The sequence below is a fragment of the Takifugu rubripes genome, chromosome 2 (assembly GCF_901000725.2).
Source record: "Takifugu rubripes chromosome 2, fTakRub1.2, whole genome shotgun sequence".
Classification (NCBI taxonomy): Eukaryota; Metazoa; Chordata; class Actinopteri; order Tetraodontiformes; family Tetraodontidae; genus Takifugu; species Takifugu rubripes.
This window is the reverse complement of record NC_042286.1, coordinates 3508747-3533732: the sequence shown is the minus strand read 5'-3', so window position 1 is coordinate 3533732 and position 24986 is coordinate 3508747. Positions and strand designations below refer to the sequence as shown.

The window sequence follows — 24986 nt, the reverse complement described above, 5'->3', positions numbered from 1 at the left end:
ATCGATTTTAATTTGTCTGAAGCAAAGTTTTATCGCGTTGTTCCTCGGCCGTTGTACCTGTCTGCTGCTGTGTCCTCCCGCCGAGTGGAAAAAAGTAGAGCAGCCAGAGAGAGAGAGAGAAAGATAGAGGGGGAAAGAGGAAGAGAGAAAGCGGGAGAGAGAGAGCGAGAGAGAGGGGAGGAGGAAGCCGGGGGTGGACCGTTAATTTCATCCACACACCGTCTTGAATGCGTGGCGGAGAGTAGACGGAGCCTGCCGATAACCATCACCGAGGACCGGGGGAGCGTCTGGACCCACCAACCTTCACAGATAAACGCCTCTAATATGGAACAATATGACGGAGAAGAGTGTTACATGCAGCAGCAGGACGACTGGGACCGGGATCTGCTGCTGGACCCCGCCTGGGAGAAGCAGCAGCGAAAGGTGAGTCCGACTTCCTTCTACCTCCGGAGCGAAGGTGCGGAAGTGGCGCTGCGCTGCGTGATGGCTCCGGGTCCATCGCCCATCGCCCGGGGGGGCCGTTCGTCTGGCCGCCCGCTGCCCTCCGTCTACTTTAATTACCCCCACTTTGCCAAACACCTGCGCTCCTCCGCCTCGGCCGACAAACTTTTCTCCCCATCGTCCCGTGTGGCGTTCACGGACCAATACGAGCGCCTCTGACCCACCCTGCATCTCTGCAGCACGATTCGGAAAGTAGAAATAACGCCGAGTCCGTGCGGGCGGGCGTGCGAGTGCGCGCGCGCGCGTGTTGTTCGGGAAGACGGTTAAGAAGTGGAGCACCTTTGCAGCGCAACAGATGTCAGCCATGCGCTTGGGTGCGTATTGTGTGAGGGACCCTCCTGTCATCTGCTGCGGGAGGAGACATGGATTAGTTCACGCTTAATTACCGGCAAGGAAGTGTGTGTGTGTGTGTGTGTGTGTGTGTGTGTGTGTGTGTGTGTGTTTGGGGAGATGGGGAGCGCGGTTAAATCCGTCCTAACTGAGGCTGACGCGCAGGTTTTCAGCATTCGCCGTAGTTTGGAGGCGCTGCTCCTCCTCCATCCCGCGCGCAGAGCCGCGCCACCGCCGCCCGGACCTCGGGCCGCCCCCCCCCCCCCCCCCGGCGGCTCCTCCGCTCTCTGCCCCGCTTTGAAAAACGGGGAAGAAAAGTCAGTGTGGAATCTGAGTCGCTGCGGTTTGGGCTGGGCCTGCATGGGAGCGAGCGTGCCCAAAAATGGTAATAATCGGCCCCTCTCGCTGCCTGTCGGAAAACTTTCCCCCCCAAGTTTCTCTGCTGCTCCTAGTTTCCTGGATTATGTCATCGGCGGAGCTGCTACCGAAGCGGAGGCGGTCAAAGGAGGGGTGGTGTCAGGTGAAGCCCCTCCGGAAATTCACACCTGGCTGGCTCCTGACCTGAGGTCCAGCATGAGGACCCGAGTTCCTGTGAATGACCTGCGCATTTCTGCCGGGTCTGCAGAGCAGCTGGGATGATTTATTCCTCATTTCCTCCTCCAGCAGAGATAAGTGGTCACGCCTTGCTGTGGCGGTGGCGGCGGCGCGGCTGATGGCTTCCCTGCTGGAGAACTGGTCCTGAAAAGTTCCCTAAACCTAGACTTTAAAGATCGTTAGCAAGCTGCTAATGCTACCTGAATCCGGGTCTCCTACAGGCTCCTTCTTCTCCGACAGAGCCTGCATCAGGTCTGGAGATCACTGCTACAATTAAAATGTCCTTCCTGGGCTACCGTAGAAACAGGAAACATGAACGTTCCAGCCCATGGAGGGGGACCCGCATCGATGTTTGCGTGAATCTGCCATCTCGCGCTCTAAACCTAGCTTGTGCCACATCTGCCATTCCAAAAATTCCCGACTAGATCTCCGATGTGGAGAAGAAACGTACAGTATTGACCGGCCGCAGTTTAAAGCAGCAGCTTTTGGGGTTCCACAGGGGAGAAAACGTCTCCAGAGACGTGGATGTTCCACAGGTGAGGATTTTTGTCCTGTGGCTCTCGTTAGCAGTTGAACCCCCCCCCCCCCCCCCCCCTTTCTTCCCCCCCCCCCCCCCACACACACACACATTACAGAATGCCTGAAATATTTACAGTCAAGTCTCAACCTGACCCTGACAGCGGTCCTGGAATCTTCAATCTTCTTATCTGCCTGGAATCTTAATGTCTTTCCAGGTGTGTCGGGAACGTCGCTGCCAGAGCCGATTAAAAGCTGCCGCTCCAGAAGTTGTCTTCATCTTCCCCAACTTTGCATATAAAATCTGGTTTTAAACACACGCAGCTCATTTTCTGCGGCGTTTTGATGGCCCGCCTGTGACGTTCAGGTGCAGGATGATGTCACAAACGCGTCCAGGTTTGTCCTTATATGGACAGGAGCCGCAGCACCTTGGAGCCCCCCCTCCCCGATCCTCCGCTCACACCCACATTCCCCTGCTCAGACTCTGCAAGTCAGGTCAGAGATAACATCTGTGTGTCAGCCGCCGCCGCTGATGGGCCTTTTTCTGCCCCAAACCAACCTTCCAGCAGTCAGGAATCACACACACACACACACACTCTGCTCTGCCGGAACTTGTTTCAGGGTCACCGTCCCAGAACTTCCCCCCGACCCTGCCAGCGTGGGGCTGATTAGTGGGCGTGGCCAGCGCTCCGAGCATCCTGACCTGTTAATCTCCCGAGGAGGAGACGCGTTTGATCCTCGGGACCGGACAGGAAGCTGACTCAGGCCGCCGAGCTGCGTACGGGGCCGCTGTTGGCGGGGTTACCGACCAGCGAAAGGCTTCCTGTCATCGGATTCCTGCGCTGGCGCGATACGACTCCCAACAAAGGCCGAGCGTCAGAAGTGGGTGACAAAGCGCTGGAATGTGGATGGAAGCTCTTTCTGCTGAAGTGTCGTTTCTTTTCACGCCGCGCCGCCGTGCTCGACGCCTGTTTTTCTGTCGTTTCATTCGTGATGAGCGGCCCGGAGATCACGTGATCCCTCCCAGCCAGATCGGACAGCCGGCCTCTGATTAAACTCGCACGCGGCGGCGGCGGCGGCGGCGGTTGCGCTTCCAAAGGCCGCGTTATCGATATCTGCAGGTCGTCGGGTCACATCTGACACTTCCTGCCTCGAATTCCCGAAAATCCCTTTAAGAACCAGATCCGTGTAACTCCTGGATTAACACTGTGTTCAGTTTTCTCTTCTCTTGTATTTTAGGCTAAGCTAAGCTAACGACGCCTCTGTGTTGGCGTGTTCTCAAGGTCGTGGGGACGTTTCTTGACATGGATATTAGCAACAGTTAGCTGCTAACTGGAATGTTTCAGTGCTCCAATGTGAAGGAAAGAGCTGTTTGGGTTTTCTGTGGAATAAATAGTGGAAGTTATGTCTGCAGAGGCGCGCTGCCAAAACAGCTGGGATGTTAATCCCAACGGGAGTCTGGATCCACCCTGGGATCCAAGCCGCGCTTTCACGGTCCCGTTTCATTTGTTGTGACGGATGAGGGGACCCCGGAGCGTCGGTCCATCCACTCCCTCCAGGTTCTCCGTGCGTCCTCCCAGCTAACGGCTGCTGATAATGGAGCATTAGCGTTATTAGGATGTTTTCATAACCACAATCTCAGCCAGGAATCAAACACCCGTGAGCCAAAAACAGGCTCCCATTTTCTCCTCCTTCCTGAGGTCTGCTGTTGTGTAATCTCCAGTAACTCCACACCATCCATGGGTGCTTCTCCTGTTCCTGTCGGAGGTCTGACGCCAGTGTTTGCCCAGGAAATGGGTGCAGATCGTCTGTGGTTTAGCCCAATGCTAATGCTGTATTAACTTCAAGTGTTTAGTGACACTCATCGGGCATTAGCATGCTAATTATCAAGGCTAATTATGAAGGTTGGCCTCCATTCCACCCAGTGTTAGACTGGAGTCATTTTTGGAGCGACTGTAGAGTAAACGGGTAGGAAGCACGACGGAGGCACAGGTGATTGCATAATTTATGTGCCAAGTTGTAAAATTTGCATCCATAAAAGTGTCCTATGTTGGTTTTTTATCAGTAATTCAGGAACTGAGCGAGCTGAAGCGGCGTCCCAGATCATTTGTGAATCGGAGCGGCGGTTTATCTGGGAACATTTTCATGCTTAAGTAGCAGCTCGGCATCGCCGGACGTTCTCTCCGTGTTTGGGTTCTGGAGGGTTCTAAATCTCCCATCCAGCTGGATGTTACCTGTAATTTTCCGCTGAAACGCATGCGAGCGATTGCCCGTTCCTTATCTGAGCACTTTGCAGGCGCTGGGCCCCGATTCACATTCTTTATTGCAGTTTTTCTCAGACCGTCGCCCTAAATTTAGAATGGAGGAATTGGCTGCTGGTTACAGGCCGTTAAAACTGCGCCGGTGTTATTAACGTGAAGGATTTACAGGGGTTCACAGCTGCGCTGAATTTTCCCAGCCTCAGCGGGATCAGGCTGGATTTGACCGAGGTAGCCTGCACGGACAGGAGGAATTTTCTAATTTTCTCCTTTCTAATGCTCGTGGTCGCCCCGGTCCTCCTCTCTGAAGCCGCTGGGGGCGTGGCCTCGGGGGTGTGACGTCATCAGGTGAAGGCAGCAGCTGCGGTGTGTCTCATGCAAGTGAAAAGGGCTTTGAGTCAACAGATACCGCAGTAAAAGCAGACGCACCTTTCTGCCCAATAGCTGGAGGCTGTGGGAGGAGGAGCAGAAGGGTGGAGGCTCCTTTGTCAGCTCAGCATTGATAATTTATCAGTGTTAAAGGTTCTAAGAGCGGTCACATGACCCCCGCAGCGCTCTGCTCATCAAAGCTGGGAAAAGTTTATTGTTTTTGCTACTGTTGTCTGTTAAAGGGCGGGAGCCCCACGGTTTAGCTTAGCATAAAGACTGGCTTAAGGGGATCTTGTTGCTAGGGAACCTGTGTAGATTCTGGAAGTAGCCCTGCTGGAAACAGGATCGCTGTTACCGCTTCTGCTTTTACGGGTCTGCGTTAAACGATTCATCCAGTTGCTGCTAGCGGCCGGTTTTGACTGCTAGCCTGGCTGGCAGTTGTTAAGCTAAGCTAACTGACATGTTAAGATGACGAGAACGCCCAGAACAAGATAACAACAAATAGCTGCAAACATTTCAACTGAAGACAAACATAGTCTCTTTTATACAAATTCCTCCTGGAAATGACCATGAACAATTACCGCAACCCACCACCAGGGGCAGAATAATCTTGTGCTATGCTGAATACGTATATATCTCGATACGTGTCGTGTTTCAGCCTTAAACGAGCGCTTCATATGGTTCCCAAACCGTCATGTTTTCCTGGCAGCCGCCATGTTTGTCTGAACAGGATGTGACACGTTACGACTCCATCAGTAGGCCTGGCCGGACGCAACGCGAATGACTCGGCCCCGGTGGTTGAACCCGCTGCCTCTGAGCCCAGACGTGACGGCTGCTGGAGGCCCCCCCCCCCCCGCCATGACCCCCTTTCTGCTGTTCCTCTGGACAGTCTGTCCTCTCAGGCTTTGAGGTCGACTCCCCGGCTACGGTTTATCGGCCACCGCAGCTAGAAAACTCCCCCGCGTCACTTCCTGCGTGGCCCCCTGCTCGAGTGCCAGAGAATTAACCCGCAGTTAAACTTTCTCAAGTGTGAAAAACAAAGCTGCACAACAGCAAAGAGACGAGAGAACTAAACCCCTCAGCCTGTCTGAGAGTCCTGGGGTCTGTGTGTTGGGGTGGGGGTGGGGGTGGGGTGTGGGGGGGGATCATTCCAGCGAAGGCCAGAGGCCGTTTGTCCACCTAAATCGGGACAAGTATCGAACGTTTCAGTTTCAATCAGAGGCTGCTATCGACCTCTCGGTTCTGCTCCTGCTCGGTTAAAGACCGCGGCCTGTGGGCTGGCTGCAGGGCGGCGCCGCCCCCCACTGACCCTCCGCCACTTCCGCCTGGCGGCGGCGGCGAGCGCTGGCCGACATCTGTGCTGCTGCGCGCTGCTTCCCTGCTGCAGGATTAGCCTGCGCGATGGCACCTCATTTGTGCTGGTAAACAACAGCAGCTCCTGCGGAGCCTCAGGACGGATCTCATTACCAGTTGTAATGGACACCCCCCCCCCCCCCCCTCTGCAGTCCCACCCTCGGTGACCCGGCAGGAGGGGGGGGGGGGGGAGGGCTGCCACTCGAGTGCTGTGGAGAGCACTTAGCAGTGCGGCGGGACAGCGGTGATCGGGCGAAGCGTGGCGGCAGGTGGTGGATGGAAGATGGAGGAGGGAAGTGTCCAAAACCACCACGTACAGGCAGAAAAGCACCAATGAGCTTCAGGAATTAGTCTTAATTCCAGCCTCCTTTGATCTCCCGCCACAGAAACCGCCATCATCGCCTCTTCACATCCTTCTTTCCTTTAAAGCACGCTCACGTGGCCGAGTTTTACTGGAACCTTGATCAAAACCAGCCAATCAGAGACTGCGTGACGGTTGATGACATCATAGAGCAAGCGGTTATTTTAGGATGGAAAGCAGCTAATGTGGCAGGAACAGCAGCATGAGTCTGCAGTAGGGAGTTTCCTGGAGGAGGCAATGACCAAAGATAAACCCCCCCAACCTCCTTCACTGTCTTGGTCGGTGTTAAATTCAAATATCCTGGGAGGCACCGGTGGTTTTTGCCGTCCACACACGTCCCACAGCCAGTTGTTAGCGTTTAACAGGTCCAGGTCCAGCTGCCCTTTGGTTTGCTGAAGTGAGAATGGTGCCACTTCCCCATTTCAGTGTTATGTGGAAGGGACTGATCGGCAAGCTCTTGGTGCGGTTTTTGTCGTTAGCGTTAACTGACTAACGGGGCGGGAAAAAGGAACAAATGTGGACAATTTCTGCTTCTGTTACTTTTGTGTCGCATCACAGTTCTGGTGAACACTTTCAAAAGTGTCATCGAAGGTTTAACTGATGTCAGGTCTCCCAATGAGCTCACCTAGCCTAGCCTAGCCTAGCGTAGCCTAGCCTAGCCTCTGACTGTAAGTGTGTTCTGACCAGTTTATTCTGACCGCTTATGGACATCGTTCTGCCTCCGTTCTGCAGATTACATCTGGTCGCGCACGGGCACGGCGTGCACAACCGGGACGCGTCCAGCACAGTGGACGTCCAAATGTTTTGAAAGCGCTCTTTGTTCGAGAGCAGCGCGGCTCCTCCCAGCTCAGCATTTCTCTGAGTCAGGTGACGGTCAGCAGAGCAAAAGCGCTGCTCCGGCACAAAGCAGCGCCAGGGTCCAAGCGGGCACGCCTCTGAGCACTCAGCTGACGCGTGACTGCTGCGTCCTGACCCGTGTGAAGGCCACTTCCTGTCAGTCTGGAAGGGGGTCACAATCCCCCCCGAGTCACTTCTGAGGAATGAAGCAAAGCTCCGCCGAGCTGGTTCTGACAGCCGCGGAGCCTCCAAACATGCTAACTCTGCTCTTCTGTCCCGCCTGGACGCTCTGACGGAGCCATTTGAATAATACAGCGGATTTGCGTTGTCATTTGCAGCCTGTGACATCATCAGAAATGCTGCGAGGTCCAGTCAGAGGACCGGCAGGACTTATTTGGTCATCCTGAAACCCGCTGCTGACCACTTCTGCTTTGCCTCTGAGCTCATCACTGACACCAGACCTCAAGGTCCGTTTGTGAAAATCGACCGTTGCCATGACGCTATTACATTTACACGCATTAATTCACGCACTAAAGTGGGCCTATAGTCACTACACAGTTGTCTTAAAGAACCAGTTTTACTTAGTGGAGACTTGTCTTATTTTCTAATATAAATGGTTCAAAAGGGGTCAGATTAGCGAAGCAGGTAAGCTCCAGCTGCACATGGGGGGCAGAGCTCTGAGCAGGGGAAGTGGACTTATTTTATTAGCCTAGGGTTCATATTTTAGGTTTAATTCCTCTTTGAAGCTGGATTTTACCATTTATTTGGTTGTGTTTGCTCCTCCAGCTTTGACATGACGTGATTGACTCGTTATTACTGGGTCGTTATTAATGTTTTCCAAGGAGTCGCTCCAGGTGACTCCACGGCGATCCGCGGTCACGCGCGCCCGCGCTCGTAAACTTGTGTTGCGTGGGCGCCAGTGAGTAAACGTGCGCGCTGACATGACGACGAGCGGCGCACGCGGGCTTCTGGGAGCAGCCGGGCTGTTTGTGGTTCCGCCAGCCCTGAGCGGTCGCCATAGCAACCGGTCAGTGTTGGGCGCTCTGCGGCATTTTCACGGGCAAGACTCTTTGTTCAATGAAGTCCATCGAGGAGAGAGCCCCCCTCCACACACACGCACGCACACACACACACACACACACACACACACACACACAGATAAACATGCATCAGTGCAGCTTTGGACTTAAACGTCCGAATTATTTCCCTCCTTTTGGTCCTGCGTGTGTGCACGCAGAGAGCGCACGCGCGCGTGTGATGACAGGCTGCGTGTTAGCATATTTTAGCACGTTGGCGCTGCAGGAAGCGCTAGCTCGCAGTCTCGGGCTGGTTGGTTGGATGATGCTACTCCATCAGCACTACAAGCCAGTGTGTGTGTGTGTGTGTGTGTGTGTGTGTGTGTGTGTGTGTGTGTGTGCGCTCCCTCCACCATGTCCTGCAGCTCTCTGGGTTCAGATATTCCCAGGTCATCATAAATCAGGCAGCAGAGAGGCGGTATGGCCGTCAACACCATTAGCCTCAACATCCTTTTTTCCAGATGTTTTTGAGACTGTTGTAGATGTTTCTGACTTGTTTACATTCGTCCTTGTCTCCTAAATAGGAAACCAGAGGTTTTTCCTCCACACAGCTGTTGGATCATGAAAAAAACCCTCCTAATTTGCTCTGTAAGGGCAGCAGCAGCGGCTCTGTGTGGAAACAGAACCCAGATTTGTGTTGAAGCTGAACAGAAACGTGTAGGAAGTGAGGAAAAACAAAAGCTGGCGGCCCAGCTGTGCATGTGTGATGATGTGGAGACACAGTGCTGGGATTATACTGGTGTCGCACCACTTCATATGGCCCGCTCTCTCTCACACACACGCTGTTGTTCCGTCGCTGGGGCCAGAGTGTGTGTGTGTGTGTGTGTGTGGTGGTCCGGCCGTATCCTCCAGTGAGCTTTACAGGAAGCAGAGGGAAGGTTGAACGCTGACCTTTGACCCTTTAAGTGCTTGTTATTTGGCACGTCTCCAGCCAGAAACTCCGTCTCCGTCCCTCCAGCAGGCCGAGCGAAGGCCGTATTGTTCCGCCCACGTGGGGACGGAGCTGCGGCTCTCTGGAGGAGTGGGTGTCTGGTTCTGCCGTGGTCGGGCGACGTCGGAACACGACCCTGGACGCAGGAAGTCATTCCTTCACTGGGAATGATCTGTTTGAACCCAAATTTTGTCTGCAAAGATCACAAATGTGACTTTGAGACATTGATGGAAACCAGTTTCTGCCTGTTCTTCACCCGCCGTCCACTCAGGAGCGTTCACGTCTTCGTCTTGCTGGTTTTGGATCTAGTCGAGTGAGCCGAACTACAAGTTTCCCTTTTGTGTTTAGCCGAGCGGCCCCTCCCCAGGGCCCCTGTAAATCTGCCGGCAGTAAAAGCTGCCAGGCCGATGCTGCATTCGTCAGGAAGTCCTCTGGGAGTCTGAAGCGGAGGAAGGTGCCGCGGCTGTTAGCAGCTCTGTGTTTCTGGCACCACACACTCTTTCCAGGAGCACATTCAGGGCCCCCAGGAGCCTCGGTGAGACAGAGGCAGCGTAGCAACGGCTTCACCGAGGCCCCCTTTCCCCAAACATGCGGATTTCTCATCTGATTCCAGGCCGAGTTGTTGAGTAAACAAGCTGAAATGAACCAAAAATTAGCCTCGACCTTTAGCGCGAGGTCTCGCATACGAGCGGCGCTGCTACCCTGAGAGGCCCGAGAAACTGCCGGCGGCGTCGCACCCCCGCCTTCCTGTGTCCCGAGTCCCTGCCAGCGATATCTGACTTTCCTCCCTCGCCCAGACTTGTCTGGCTGCCTGCGTGCTGGGATGTGGCAGCGGCTCGCTCTCATGAGCCGGCTTGTTTCACTGCAAGGATTGTACTAATATGGAACTGGCAGAGAGGCAGGAAATATTTTCCTAACAGAGGTTGATTAGCGGGCTGGGAGGGAGGGGGCTGAGGTGGGGGGGGGGGGGCAGGAGTCAGAATACTCTCGGTGATGTGTTTAAGTCTCCGGGAGCAGAGGAAAAACAGACGGTCGTTGTGTTGCCAGGTGATCAAAGCACTCTGATTTAATGCCGTTAGCATCTGTTAGCAACTGTTAGCCACAGTTAGCGGCTAACTCCCAGTGCCCTGACTCGTCACTTGTCACTCCTCATAGCAGCAGAAGACGGGTTTTCCCGCCCAGCAGGGACAGTAAAAGTCACTTTAGTCTATTGTTGCATGCTTGTGGAACATCCTAAAACATCCCAGCATGCTTTGCTGCTGTCACACCTCTTTAATAACGGGATTCCACATGGCTGTCTGACATCATTAATGTCTTGGCGTCGCTGTCAAAGGAGGCTTTAATTACGGCTATAAATAACTGATAAAGCGTGTGTGAGCTCTTCTCTAAGTAATCACTGGGCCGAGTGGACCGATGCGGCGCCCTGTCCCCCGGAACACCCGAGGGGCCCGCGAGCGTCGGCCACAACACGGGCGGCAGGTCATGTGACGCCGCAGGTGTCCGCCGGCTTGGATGGCGCACTGCTGCCAAAACTCCACGGTTTAGAGAGCGCTAGAGAAGCTGCGGGGGGGCTAATTCTGTCCAGGAGGAGCCTTATCACCCCCCCCCCCCCCCCGCGTTTAACAAGCTAACATTCCTCTGCTGAACTCACGGCCAAATTCACCGTTCTCTGTGGTCGACACACACTCGTTCTGTCCTTCCTGAGTGCTGTGTCTCTAGTCCGGTTGTTCTGAGGTGTTTCTGGATGGCTCTCTGTTCAGGCTAAGCCCCGCCCCCTCTCCCGCATCCTGCCGTGGCGACGACAGGATCCAAACTGCGATGCTGATCCTTTGGATCCTCTACTCTCAGCCACTCTGAGCCCTGATCTCAGCTGTGATGCGGTGCTTCACTTTTAAGTGGTTTCTGCTCAGCCGGGCCAGAATCAGACAGTGTGGGCTTTCATTGGGGCTGGCTCCGCTCCTGTGGGTCCTCCTCCAGCTCTGTGGTGAAAACGGGGTTCCTGGTGCCGTTGCACAGGGCTGCACTGAACCCTCGGCCGCCGCGCCGCTCCAGATGTTTTCCGTTAGCGATGCCAGAGAAGCTGCGAACGCTGCGACTACTGGACGACTGCTGTGGAGAGAGCGGCTCTCGGAGGAAGCTCGCTAATGAAGTTTTGCCGAGGAGCAGCGTCAGGAACCCATAAACGCAGCCTCCCAGCAGAACGGCCCCAGAACACCTGAGCAGCAGGAAGTTCATTAGCGGTTTATGTGACCCGTGACTGCTTCCCTCTCCTGCAGACGTTTACAGCTTGGTGCAACTCCCACCTGAGGAAAGCGGGCACACAGATCGAGAACATCGAGGAGGATTTCCGGGATGGCCTCAAACTCATGCTGCTGCTGGAGGTCATCTCAGGTAATCAGCACATGATATTCTACTGGTGTGGCTGCGTTCGCTGGGACGTCTTCTGTTGTTTATGCTAAGCTAATCGGCCTCTGGTGTCTTTACCTTTGTGCTTCTGTGTCCAGGTGAACGTTTAGCCAAACCAGAGAGAGGCAAGATGAGAGTCCACAAGATCTCCAACGTCAACAAAGCTCTGGACTTCATTGCGAGCAAAGGAGTCAAACTGGTTTCCATCGGAGCAGAGGGTGAGCGCCGTCACGTCTCCCAGTCCTCACTCCTTCTGCCCGACGGGGATTCGCCCCGTTTGTTTACACCTCCGAGTGTGCGATGTTGGTGTCGTTCTGCCTCCTGTTACCGTGGCGATACAGCCAACTACTGTGCAGTTTAATGAGACGGCTGTTCCAGAGTGTTGCAGTGCTATAGGACATACACACACACTCTTGTACTTCTATATTTGTGAGGACATTCATAGGCATAATCCATGAGCTCCCAACTAACCATCCCAACTAACCATCCCAACTAACCCTGACCTAAACCCAATTCTAAAACCATGTCTCGTTGAAGTTGTGAGAACCAATCAAAATGTCCTCACTTTGCTAATAGAAGGTGGATTTTGGTGCTCAGTATGTAGCAAGTACAAGAGAACACACACACAGACACACACACACACACACACACACACAGTGCTGAGCGCAAATAACTTTGTCCATCATCTCTGCAATTGAACAAACACTCCTCTCTTTTTCATTCTCACCATTTGTCTTCTTTACCTTTTCCACACACACACATTTGTCCTTCTATCTCTGTGAGAGCCCTCTTTGACCTGAACCCAATGCCGACACATGGCACTAAAACCAAACCGGCATCAAATGGGTGACTTGTGGTGGTGAGGACCAGCCCTGATGTCCTCACTTTGTAACATAGACAAGAACACACACACACGCTGGCATTTTCTGGTCCGAACACAAACCCCGTGTGTTTGTAGCAAACAGAAATGGATCTTGAAGTGTTTGAACAGTCACTGAGGGTCCTTTAGAACGATGTTGCTCTTCCCCGCTGGGTAAATTTGTGCAGAGCAGCAAGAACAAACATTTGAGTTTTGTCTTAAGCGATGACAGATTGTGAAAATTGAACAGGAACTTCCAGAAACGGCGTCCTGGATTATCCTGGAGCCTAAATGTCAACAGTTCCTGCTGCTGACAGATGTTTGCACTCATCCCTGCCGAAGCCGGTCCAGTTGGTGGGAGGTTTCAGAGGCAGAAATCCCCAAACCGGACCCGTAAGCGTGTCAGAACAGCGTTAAAGTGACCTTCCGTATAGCAGGAATCCCTGTAAATGAGCGTGATCCATGTTTACCTCCCTGGGTTAACCTTTGACCCCTCGGCAGAGTTTGTTTCTGTTTTCAGTATCAGATTTCAAATTGGATGTTGGGTACAAACACGTGTCAGATGCTCCGATTACAGGAACTACCGGCCATTGAAGAGAAGGAGCCTAATCCTAAAATCATTCCCAGCGTAACATATGTGAGGTTAAAAATGAGATCATAAAAATGGGGATTATTGTTACAGTGCACGCAGGCTGCCGCAGAAGCTCTTAAGCCAAGCAGAATTCCAGACAGATTATCTGCATGGAATCCCCTCCTGGCTCCCGCTGGAGCGGCTCTGCGCCGCTCCGTCAGCCGCCAAAATGAAGGGAGGTCCCCCACCCTCGCCGGGAGCGTGGGGGGAGGTCTCAAAATGGGTTTAATGGGATTTCCCATCAGCCATGTTCATCAGCCATGTTAATCTCAACATGTATCCGCGCACGCTGCAGCCTCCTGACGGACGTCTCTCGCAGCGTGCGGCGCGTCTGAGGGACGGCGCCGCAGCTCGCCGTGGTTGGATGGTGACCTGCGAACACTTGACTCACGCCGATGCTCGACAGGCTCCATCCTCCCTAAAAGCGCTGAGTCACAGATGAAGCCGTGTTAATTGGCGCGGGATCCAGGAGGTGTCTGATAGAAACACGACAGGCCCCGATCACCTGACACTGGTCAAAGATCATGTGATGTTTCGGGGCTCCTGTGATCTTTTCCGGGTGGACCCTGGTTGTCTCGGCAACAGTCGCGCTGTAAATCTTCTGTCCTTTCAGAGATCGTGGACGGCAACGCCAAGATGACCCTGGGAATGATCTGGACCATCATCCTCCGCTTCGCCATCCAAGACATTTCCGTGGAAGGTAGCGTGCACGTGTGTTTGCTCCCGTCCTGAGCGGTAGCTTCGCTCTCCTCCCTATAAAGTGCTTACGGTGTAATCCGATTTAAATGTCGGGAGTCATCAGAATGACGCGGCGAGCTTTGGATTCCAGACGCCCCGCTGGTCGTGCACGTTCCCACTCTCCTCGCTTCCGCCTTCAGCGTAGTCTCCTCTCTCCCACCGCAGAGACGTCTGCCAAAGAGGGCCTCCTGCTGTGGTGCCAGAGGAAGACGGCGCCCTACAAGAACGTCAACATCCAGAACTTCCACATCAGGTGAGGAGGTTGTTCTGGTCACGTGACGTCTGTCCCCCGGACGACACCAAAGACGCTAATCTGATATTTGGGTAAATATCACGTGTGCTGAATCATTGATGGACACCCGCCGCGGCCGTCGGCTGTGCATGAGAGACGCGCGGTGAGTGGCCCGGTGGCGGCGGCGCTGGAGAGGGGGCAGGCCTTTGATGTGGTCCCTCTGTGAGAGATGATGGAGGAGATGAAAACGAAACGATGAGAGCAGCGACGTTATATCATCGGACGTTGTGATTCAGATTTGACGGCAGCGTCTTGTGTTTAGCGTCATTACCAACAAAACGATGCAGGAGGAACAGAAATGTGATCGTACGGCAGCAGGTTTTACTCACCGACGCATGTGCAGCTTTAATGTGAACACGTTAAACAGAATTGTTGGAGTAACGTGTTAAACATATTATAGTAATAAGTGCATGAGGGTGATCTGGTAAAGTTGGAGTATCTGTTGCAATAACGTTTGTGTTTAGGGAGACACAGCGCCCCCTGGTGGTGTGTCTTTCCCTTGCCCCCTAAAGATAGAAAAATCAGTTTTAAGCAGGTTCTTTTGGTTTTATTGCTGCTTTCTGTTAATTCGGTCCATATCTTTAAACCAGAGAGGATTAGTTGCATTTTTAGGGTCTTAAACTGTCCAAACAGGTTATTTTTCTTCGATAACCAGATACACAGACTCCGACCTCGGTTAGAAGAATCGTTTTAAAAGGCATTGTTTCGTCTCCAGCTGCTTCGGTTTCATCATGAGCTTCTCTGTTTCAGCTGGAAAGACGGTTTGGGATTCTGTGCGCTCATCCATCGACACCGTCCGGAGCTCATCGACTATGGAAAACTGCGGAAGGTGAGGGGGCATGGCCTCGTAGCACAACCGGTCGTCATTGCTTTTAATTAACTGAAGATCATTTTTGGCTGCTGATATGACCTTTTTTTTATTATTCAGTGATTATTTCTGATTAGCTGAACTACTCTCTTCAGTTCTGTTTCACTGCTCTTAATTGTTAATATAATCCTCGAAGTTAAATAACTTTTATGATGTTAAATGTTTAGAAACTAAATGTAGAAATGTTTGTCTGAGTATTTCTGGACACGCTTTGTCTTCTGGGTTCAATATTCCCAGATTAATGTGATTATTTTAGCAACGTTATCATTTGTAATCTTGAGTTTCTAATTCGTTGGATACGTTTTATCAGCTTTAACATTCTGAGCAGCAGAAAATCAGTTCAAATGGAGTATTTACAGCTGGAGTTTGTTGTTGTGTTTGTCAGGACGACCCGATGACCAACCTGAACACGGCCTTCGACGTGGCCGAGAAGTACCTGGACATCCCCAAGATGCTGGACGCAGAAGGTGAGCTGAGGTGGAGGAAGAGCGTCCGTCTTGGTCCCGGTTTTAATCTGTCAGTCCTCTATTCTGAAACTGAAGCAGCAGCAGAAAGACAGAAGATTCTCCAGCAGCCTAATGTAGACCTGCAGCATAAAGAGAAGCTTTTATCGTATTTCTGTCAGTTGTTGCTTCCTCTCGTCTGCATTAACCTCTTTAACGAACTCCACCCCCCTCCCCCCTCCCTCACAGACATTGTGGGCACTGCCCGTCCGGATGAAAAGGCCATCATGACCTACGTCTCTAGCTTCTACCACGCCTTCTCTGGCGCTCAGAAGGTATCCTGGATACAGCGTCCTCCTCACCCCTCTCCTCTTTTTCCTAACAGTGCCCTTTTTTTTCCTGCAGCGCACACGACCCCCCCTTCCTGCAGGGGTCCTTCTTTCACTTTTCGCATGGTTTCACTCCACCAAATGCATGATGGGACAATAAGACACTGCTCCTGCAGTGGCAGAACACAAGTGCATCTCCAGTCTAGCTTGCTGTGGTCCTTTCAGCTCTGATTGGGACTGATTAGCAATGAGCGCGGTGCCCAAGCTTGTCTGATGTTGCTGATGACAGCCGAGAAGAAGCCAATCAGCCACGCTGGGGAGTGGGGGGGTCGTTTAAATTGAGGGTTGTCTTCAGCCGCGGGGGGGGTGATGAATAAAATCAGAGCTGTCACTGCAGCAGAGCCGCCGTTTCCATCACCGATACGCCGTCAAGCTAAAACAAATTAACAAAACAAATTAAGCAAAGACGAGCTTCTCTGCTGCGGCGTTAACTACAATTGTGTTTGACGGACATGCCACAGCACAACAGGAACGCTCCAGCTGGTTTAGATGGGACCAGGAAAGGGGCGGAGCCTAACTCTTTAGAAGGAATGGTGGCACAGCTCCGTGGGGTGACGCACGTACTTGTCTGTACGTGTGGTCTCGCGGACTTCTGCAACCTCATCAGTCGCCACCCAAGTGTGAATTTGGACAGCTAGGTATCCCACAATGCATTTGACGCCTGCCAGCGACAGCAGCCGCAGCCGCGGCTGTACTGCAGCATGGCGGGCATTGCTGTTAGCATTTTGTAATTCCTATACTGTATCCGAGAGGACCGACGCCTCACCAGGCGGAAGTTACGCAAGAGCAGGTTTTGTGCGAGAGGCCCAGCGGCAGAGAGACACACAGCTGCCTTTAAACAACAGCGTGTGTGTTTAGAACTGGAGCGCAGAGGCTGAGCGAGAGCAGCGACGCTACAGCTGGACGAGGATGACGTTAGAGAGGAAACGCACCTGTGGAAAGTTTAGTCACACCTGCAGCGAAAGAAACAGGGTGGTGGAGTAAAGGATGAGGATTTTAGACAAGATGGTTGGCTCTGAAGGTAGCCTGGAGATGACATGTGTCCCGCCGCCTCCTCCCTGTTATTACGCCCCCTGCTGGCCCTTTTGCCTCTGCACTCTTTTACTCTGCGTTTTTCTCCTTCCTGTCCCCTCTCCTCTCTTCCCTGGGCAGATATCATTAGCACCTTGAGGCCCGATGAGAAGGCCGTCATGACTTATGTGTCGTGTTACTACCACGCGTTCTCAGGCAAGCAGAAGGTGAGAAATGGGGAAAAAAAGAAAAATCTGGAAACAATAATTGAATGCCTGCTGGCAGGAAATGGCAGAAATGTCTTTGATAGCACACATTTATTTGACTTCACGAGCCCTGAATGAAGTAAACTCATTAGTTTGCTGACAGATTTGCCTTTGTGTGGGTTATATCATGTCTGTGTGCTATTCTGACCAGGTTTCAATCAGAAAAAGGGCTCTTTGAACCCGGAGGGACTGAGTTTGGCTCATTTTAAACATAATTGAGCTGAGGAAACATGTGTTTTTACATCTGTCATCTCTCTTGGCAGCTGTGGGGAATATTGCGATTGCTCCTCTGAGTGCTGTGACATTTAGTGTGTGGGCGTCCCTGCAGGGAATCCAAACTCAGCTGCGTATTGCTCTTACAACCGTCCTGCTCCATCAGTGAGTTCCTGCCCCCTCGTGCACGGCAGCGTCACAGCAGATCTGAGATCCCTGCAGGGAACCACCAAAAAGAGCCGCGCGCAGGAGAAAACCTTTATTAGCTTTGACTTCCTGTAAACACACACTCAGGAACGATCAGCGTTTCAGTGTGTGTGACTCAGGGCTGCGTTCAAGCGTCTGTCAGTAACGCAAGCTCCGATTCATAAAACTACTCTCCAAAAAAAAAAGCTGAGCAGCAAACATTTGCTCAGACAAGCGCGACTTGCTCGCCTTTTAAGGCAGCCGGCCGGCGCACAGCTCCCGCCGAGCCTGGTCCCCCCACCCTCCCTGTAACCTTTGGCCAGCGGAGGCTGGAGGAGGAGCACTGAAGCCGTCCTCAGAGACTCGGCCTACCTTCACTGAATGGGCTTTTCAGATATTCCAGGATGTGGAATTTTCCCCTCCACGTGTTCAAATATGGCTGCACTCAGCTGCACACCTCCCTCTGCTCTGCACATCTCTCAAATCTCTTTTATTCCTCCTCTTCTGCAGTTTCTGACACTTTCCATTCACACGCCCTCAAAGGGTTAACAGAACACACGTTGTCATGGAAACTCTGCTCGTTCATGCATTACCAGTCCAGTCATGGAGTGACACGTCGAAAGTGGGGTGTCGTGTAGTCGAGCCCCTCTTCACCCCTTGTTTAAGCACATGTAAATTAAACATGCTAAAATAGCGCGCAGCAGCTATGATGGATCCCTCTATTATGTTGCCGCACTTTCAGTAGCCAGCAGCTTTTTTATTGCTGATCCATGGCTTCATCTCCCAAAATGACTCATTTGGGAAATCTCAGCGCGCTCCTGAAAGCAGCATGATGGATTCATGTGCTTAAATGTGGGAAAGTGGAGTGAGTGTTTATAATACAGCAGCACAGTGCACGCTGAAAACAGAGTGATAAATCTGATGACGACAGAAGCGCTTTTATGAATCAAAGTGGTAAAAGCTGACTTTAGCTGATGTAGACACAGAATTCCCAAAGGGGGAGACTCAAACATACAATTTTAGTTATGTACCTTGATATTTAAACGCTTGGATTTAAAGATAACACTTAAACATTCAAATGCAGAGTGATCAAGCAGAAGCTTCCTTGGAAGCTGAGTAACTTTAGTGCTTGATGATAAACTTCCAGCTGAATCTTTGTCAGCCTGACGGCGTCAGGGTGCGTGTTTGTGGTCTCATGCTCTCTCTCCCCTCACCATCCAGGCCGAGACGGCGGCCAACAGGATCTGCAAAGTGCTGGCGGTCAACCAGGAGAACGAGCAGCTGATGGAGGACTATGAAAGACTTGCCAGTGATGTGAGCACACCCCTCTTCTTCCCTCATTATTACACCGCATCTCCTCTCACCCTCTGTTCTCCTGTTGTCCCATCTAAGCCCCGCCTCCCTTTACCTGGGGTTTGTGCTCCATCAGGTGCAGCAGATGTACATAAAGAGTGTGGATCCACATGAACAGCTCGTGCACTTTTATAGTTATTTTATTGTAGATCTTCATATAAAATGCTGCGTTTAGGGGTCAGTGGGAAGGTGGGAAATCTGAACACTCCAGCAGATCAATATGATGTTTAAAAGAAAATGGTTTGGCGCAGGTAACATGTACAAGAAGATCAGCTAATTGATCACTTGCTCTTGTCTTCTGCTGATACACATTCATCAAATCCTCATCTCTTCCTCACATCTGCATGTTTCTCCTTTTTATCCCTGAATGGTTTTTGCTCCATTTTTTTCTCTTATCTGTTCCACCCATCCACACACACACACACGCACGTACGCACATCTTGCAGCTGCTGGAGTGGATCCGTCGCACCATCCCCTGGCTGGAGAACCGCATGCCAGAGAACACCATGCAGGCCATGCAGCAGAAGCTGGAGGACTTCAGAGATTACCGCCGCCTCCACAAGCCGCCCAAAGTGCAGGAGAAGTGCCAGCTGGAGATCAACTTCAACACCTTGCAGACCAAACTGAGGCTGAGCAACAGGCCCGCCTTCATGCCCTCTGAGGGCAAGATGGTGTCGGTGGGTTGGACTCAGAACCTCACACTTCTGTTGCTAAAGTTTACTGAAGTAATAACACGATTCCGCTATCACTGCAGGACATCATCAACGCCTGGGGAAACCTGGAGGGGGCAGAGAAGGGCTACGAAGAGTGGCTGCTCAACGAGATCCGCCGGCTGGAAAGACTCGACCACCTGGCGGAGAAATTTCGCCAGAAGGCCACCATCCATGAAGCCTGGACCGAAGGTAACTGGCTGTTGTAGATGAATGCGCCACAAGATCCCTGAGACGGAAGGATTAATGAAGAGCCTGGATGGGCTGCGCCCCCCCCCCCCCCCGCAGGTCAAGAGGAAGTACTGCAGAAGCATGACTACGAGACGGCCTCTCTGTCGGAAATCAAGGCCCTGCTGAAGAAACACGAGGCGTTTGAGAGCGACCTGGCGGCACATCAGGACCGCGTCGAGCAAATCGCCGCCATCGCACAGGAGTTAAAGTAAGACCCTGCACGGCGAAGAGCTTCTCCCGATCAATAACGGAGGGAGTTGAAGGGGGGACTTGTGAGTAAGCGTGGCGGCGTAGTGGATAGAGCTGTGCTGTTGAGGACATGAATGACATTGATTATTCTGTCTTCAGTGTCAAGGATCTATCGATTGTGTTTGCGGTGAGTTCGGATGTTGTACAGGAAAAAACGGAAGCCCAGACTTATCTGAAAGGAGTCGTTTTAGACCGTAAAACTGAGGCCAGAAGAGGGTGAAGGTGCTCTGAGAGGTCAGCTGATTCCCCGTGTTTGTTCTCCAGTGAACTGGACTACTACGACTCCCCCAGTGTGAACGCTCGCTGCCAGCGGATCTGCGACCAGTGGGACACGCTTGGAGCTCTGACCCAGAAACGCGGCGAAGCTCTGCAGGTGAGGACGAACCCCGGCGTTTAAAAAATGAGCCCGCTGGTGCCTCCGCAGAGATCCACCCACACGTGTGTTGTCTGCTCCACAGAGAACAGGAAAACTCCTCGAAACCATCGACCAACTGTACCTCGAGTTTGCCAAAAGAGCGGCGCCGTTCAATAACTGGATGGAGAGCGCGATGGAGGACCTGCAGGACACCTTCATCGTCCACACCATCGAAGAAATTCAGGTGAGCAGAGGACGGCCACCAGTGAAGGAGGCCACCGCGCTAGCTTAGCTTAGCTTAGCACAACCGCTGGAAATATGAACTGAGGGTATTTCTGTTCAGTTTACAGTAGATTAAGATGTTGGTGTGTTCCAGGGCTTAAGCACAGCTCACGAGCAGTTCAAAGCAACACTTCCCGAAGCCGACAAGGAACGCCAGGCCATCCTGGGAATCCACAACGAGATAGCCAAGATTGTGCAGACCTATCATGTGAACATGGCCGGTACCAACCCCTACACCACCATCACCCCGCAGGAGGTCAACACCAAATGGGACAAGGTGTGTGAGTTAACCAGTCAAGCAGTAAAAGATTTCATCAGAATAGGATCAGCTGGGAAGGATGCTAATGCTAATTTTCTACTCGATGACGGTCGTGACCAGAGAGGATGAGGAAAGGAGGGTTTCTTGTTTTGTTTTGTCCGGACAAGCGTCTGAGAGTCGTACCCGATGGTGTCTGACAGGTCAAGCAGCTGGTGCCTCAGCGCGACCAGGCTCTGATCGAGGAACATGCGCGACAGCAGAACAACGAACGTCTTCGCCGACAGTTTGCCAACCAGGCTAACGTCATCGGCCCCTGGATCCAAACCAAGATGGAGGTGCGAGTGAGCCAGAAAAGATCAAACCTGGTCTTTAAAGAGCAGGAAGCATTTTTCTGAATCCTACCACACGTATCACAACCTTCTTCTCTCCATGCAGGAAATTGGACGCATCTCTATCGAGATGCACGGCACCCTGGAGGACCAGCTGCAACACCTACGCCAGTACGAGAAGAGCATCGTCAACTACAAGCCAAAGATCGACCAGCTGGAGGGAGACCACCAGCTCATTCAGGAAGCTCTCATCTTTGACAACAAACACACCAAGTACACCATGGAGGTAAATCTGAGCCAATCAACGGCTCTGCATCTCGTCTTGCTGAAGGGGGGGGGGGCTATGTGAACAATTTTGATTATAACAGATAAAGGAAACAAATTTGAACTGAGGCTGTTTAACTTTTCAGTCATTTGAAATTGGCCACCAGGGGGCTCTCTTCGATTTTCAGTTTTTTCTTCTTTTGATTGAAAGTGTGTCGCGACCACGAGCTACACGATCGTTCGCTCAGCCATCAGAAGACTAAAGTGTGTGCGTTTCGTCCCCAGCACATCCGTGTGGGCTGGGAGCAGCTCCTCACCACCATCGCTCGCACCATCAACGAAATTGAGAACCAGATCTTAACGCGAGACGCCAAGGGCATCAGCCAGGAGCAGCTCAACGAGTTCCGGGCCTCCTTCAACCACTTCGACAGGGTCAGTACTCCAACGCGGGGACTACGACAGGGTTCCCAGGCTGAACCCAAACCCGTTACCTCGCTTTGAGATTCCGCTCAATGTCCAGAACCCCACTTCATATTAATTATTTAGGCTAGTGTTTGGTGGCGTGCACGAGTCGACGTGTTCTTGCTCTGTCTGCACGGGTTTCCAGAAGATTCCTCCCCGCTGTCCTCTGCAGAGTAATAGGGGGGCGTTATTATCGTAGAACGAAGGTCGTACTTGCGTCAGCGGATGAATGTCTCACACGCTGAGCAGTTTGGCTTCAGCCTCAGAGGGAGCTGTGAGCGCTACATGCTAAAGGAGAATCATCTGCAGGCCTTATTTAAGAGGCAGGTGAAAAGGTCGTCACCACTCATCTAATACAAGGATTATACTAAACTTTTAAGGAGTCTTTGAACAGGCCAGGAGAGATCAGGCGCGACTCGTTTGTCTGACTGACTGAAACGTAGCCAACAAAAATTTCAGCGCTAATATCAACAAAGTTGTTTCTAATGTCAGAGCAAAAGTTGAAGATCTAGTTCATATCACAGGCCTTTCCATTGAAGGCTGTTTCTCCACCCCTCCTCCTTATTGTTTATACTCAGATTCAGCACCAATTATGGACGAGTTTTTATTTAGCCCTGGCTCCTCCCCCTCGCCACTCCGATAGTTGGTGCTGATGTCCGCGAGTGAGAAAGAAGAAATCACCCTTGTTTGTTTTTCCTTTAGGAATATAACGCTGTTTCTTTTTACAGTTTAATGAGGTATTTAGTTGTTTTGAAAGAGATATACAAGCTAACATATAATACAATATAATGACTCCATCATAGCAAAACTGTTTTCAACTTTATTTTGTTGAGTTTTGCTCTAAAATGATCCATTAAAAATGGATTTTGATTCTCCGTCTAGTGGCTAATAGAGGTACTGCATATATTTACTAAAAGTTCACAAGATCATCATAAAACACAGTTAAAGATTATACAAATGCAGTATTAAGTAGAAATGAAACAGGGAGAAAAGTCTAATGAAGTTGGAGCTTTAATGGTTAAACGCATTTCCCAGTGGGCTGTGATGCTGTAAGTTGAAGAGAGGCGTTTTCCTTGCAGAGCAACTGTGTGATGTTGATGTAAATAACCCACCACAGGGCTCCAGGGCCCGTAGTCTGCCTGCATACCGCACATTAACGCCTCTGAATGCCCCACGCCCAGCATGGCAGCTCTGCTGCCACCGTGTGGTCACCTGCCAGATCCTAATGAATATGCAATGTGTTCTGTTTTTCTGTCTCATGCATGACACCCCCCCCACCACCACCACCACCATCCCCCCCCCCCGTGCATGATGCACTCCCGGCCTCACCCCTGTTTCCTCCCGTCCCGTCCCCTCCCACACCACCTCACCCACCTCCCTGGTCTCACCCCTGTCACCCCTTCACTGACACCGCTGTATGTGTTGCTGCATGGCCTGTGGCGCCGCTCCCCTTCCCGGCGCCTCGCCTGGCACTGGCCTCCCACACCCCAGGACCACTCGGGCACTCTGGGCGCAGAGGAGTTCAAGGCCTGCCTGATCAGCCTGGGCTTCGATATCGCCAACGATGCACAGGTACTTAGGCGCAGCCTCGCCCTGCTGCCAGGAGTTTAACTGGTTTCTCTTTTTGTTCTTCTTCTATTCTCTCTCTCTTCCTACCTTCACCGCTGACCCCTCCTCTCCAAATTTGTGGGTTTTTTCCACCCCTTGCAACGTCCTCCTCCATGGACTGTTGTGGAGTTTCCTCCTTAACTCCTCCCTTTGACTCATCCTTCTCTCCTTCCACCCTTTTCCTCCACTGTCCCTGTTATTCTCCGTCTCCCTGGTCTCATGGCTGACCTTGTAGAAGAGATCAGGAATCATGGATGCGGAAGACTTCAAAACCTGCCTTATCTCCATGGGTTACAACCTGGTAAAGCCTATTACAAGTATGAACATTTGTTTGTGTGATTAAAGAGACCAACTGGAAATGGTAACTTGATTACATTATTCTTTTATTTTACAGTTAGACATTTTACTTCATAAATAGCTTTATTCAAAGGGCATGTTAATCTGGTGTGCACTTCTGTTGCGTTGACTGTCGCCACGACTCCTGAGCGTCACAGTTGCTGTTTTCCACCACCAGGGGGAGAGTGAGTTCTCCCGCATCATGAGTGTAGTGGATCCCAACAGGATGGGCCTCGTCACCTTCCAGGCCTTCATCGACTTCATGTCCCGCGAGACCGCCGACACGGACACGGCCGACCAAGTGATAGCCTCTTTCAAAGTTCTGGCCGGGGATAAGGTAGGACTCCATATTGTCGAGCTTGTGATGCTAGCGTCCTGAGATCTGACTCCAACGAGCTGATTTTTTACATCGGGTGTTTTTATTTTTTTTGACAGAACTACATTTTGGCAGACGAGCTGCGTCGGGAGCTTCCTCCAGATCAGGCGGAGTACTGCATAGCCCGCATGGCCCCCTACACTGGCCCCGACGGCGTTCCCGGAGCCCTGGACTACATGTCTTTCTCGACGGCTCTGTACGGAGAGAGCGACCTCTGAACACTCGTCAGGAGTCCTGACTCGGGACCACCAGCCTACCTGCTCCGATCACCGCCACGCCCTCCAACGGCCCTCACTCCTGTCCTACTGTGCTCATTTTTTTGTACGTCTCTGGCCTTATCTTTTATTTTGCCTCCTGCCTACGTCTCCCCCTCCTCTTCCTCCTCTTCCTCCTGCCTCCCTCACTCACTGTCTTTATTGTATTTGCTTTACACGCAATGCAGCTACTCTCCAGGTTTACAAAGAGGGAGAGAGAAAAAAAAGATTTTTGTTTTTATTTTCTTGTCATTGTTTTTCTTCATAAAATGAATAAAGTTAACATATTTTATTATACTGAACAATAAAGGTATTTTTCTTCATCTGATTGAAAATAAGAGACAAAAATTGTAATAAAGACAAATTGCTGTACGTTCTTCTCTTCTTTTTACTACTGGGATTGTGTTCAGCCGACTGACTAGCTTGTGACAGTTCTATAAAGAGAAAAATAAATGTGGGTTAAATAAAATCTGCTTTTATTTACAAGAGA

At 51.8% G+C, this 24986-nt stretch overlaps 1 protein-coding gene across 6 annotated transcripts; it reads left to right on the top strand.

The window, feature by feature from the left end:
- Positions 1-30: 30 nt before the first annotated feature.
- On the top strand, positions 31-24986 carry actn1 (actinin, alpha 1). Of its 6 annotated transcripts, none has more exons than XM_029829446.1 (22): positions 176-423; positions 11403-11517; positions 11631-11750; positions 13636-13722; positions 13926-14013; positions 14803-14881; positions 15306-15387; positions 16905-16990; positions 18650-18742; positions 19228-19458; positions 19536-19683; positions 19780-19930; positions 20236-20344; positions 20430-20570; positions 20703-20885; positions 21068-21202; positions 21303-21482; positions 21746-21892; positions 23414-23494; positions 23766-23831; positions 24045-24203; positions 24302-24986. In XM_029829446.1, exons 1-22 carry the CDS (start codon positions 325-327, stop codon positions 24458-24460), a joined length of 2739 nt encoding a protein of 912 aa, XP_029685306.1. In that variant the 5' UTR covers positions 176-324; the 3' UTR covers positions 24461-24986. The 6 variants fall into 6 exon arrangements, with proteins under 6 accessions (XP_003962389.1, XP_029685306.1, XP_029685314.1 ...); XM_003962341.3 differs by lacking the exon at positions 16905-16990 and adding an exon at positions 15613-15698 and having other exon boundaries at positions 325-423; XM_003962340.3 differs by lacking the exons at positions 16905-16990; positions 23766-23831 and adding an exon at positions 15613-15698 and having other exon boundaries at positions 31-423; positions 24302-24460.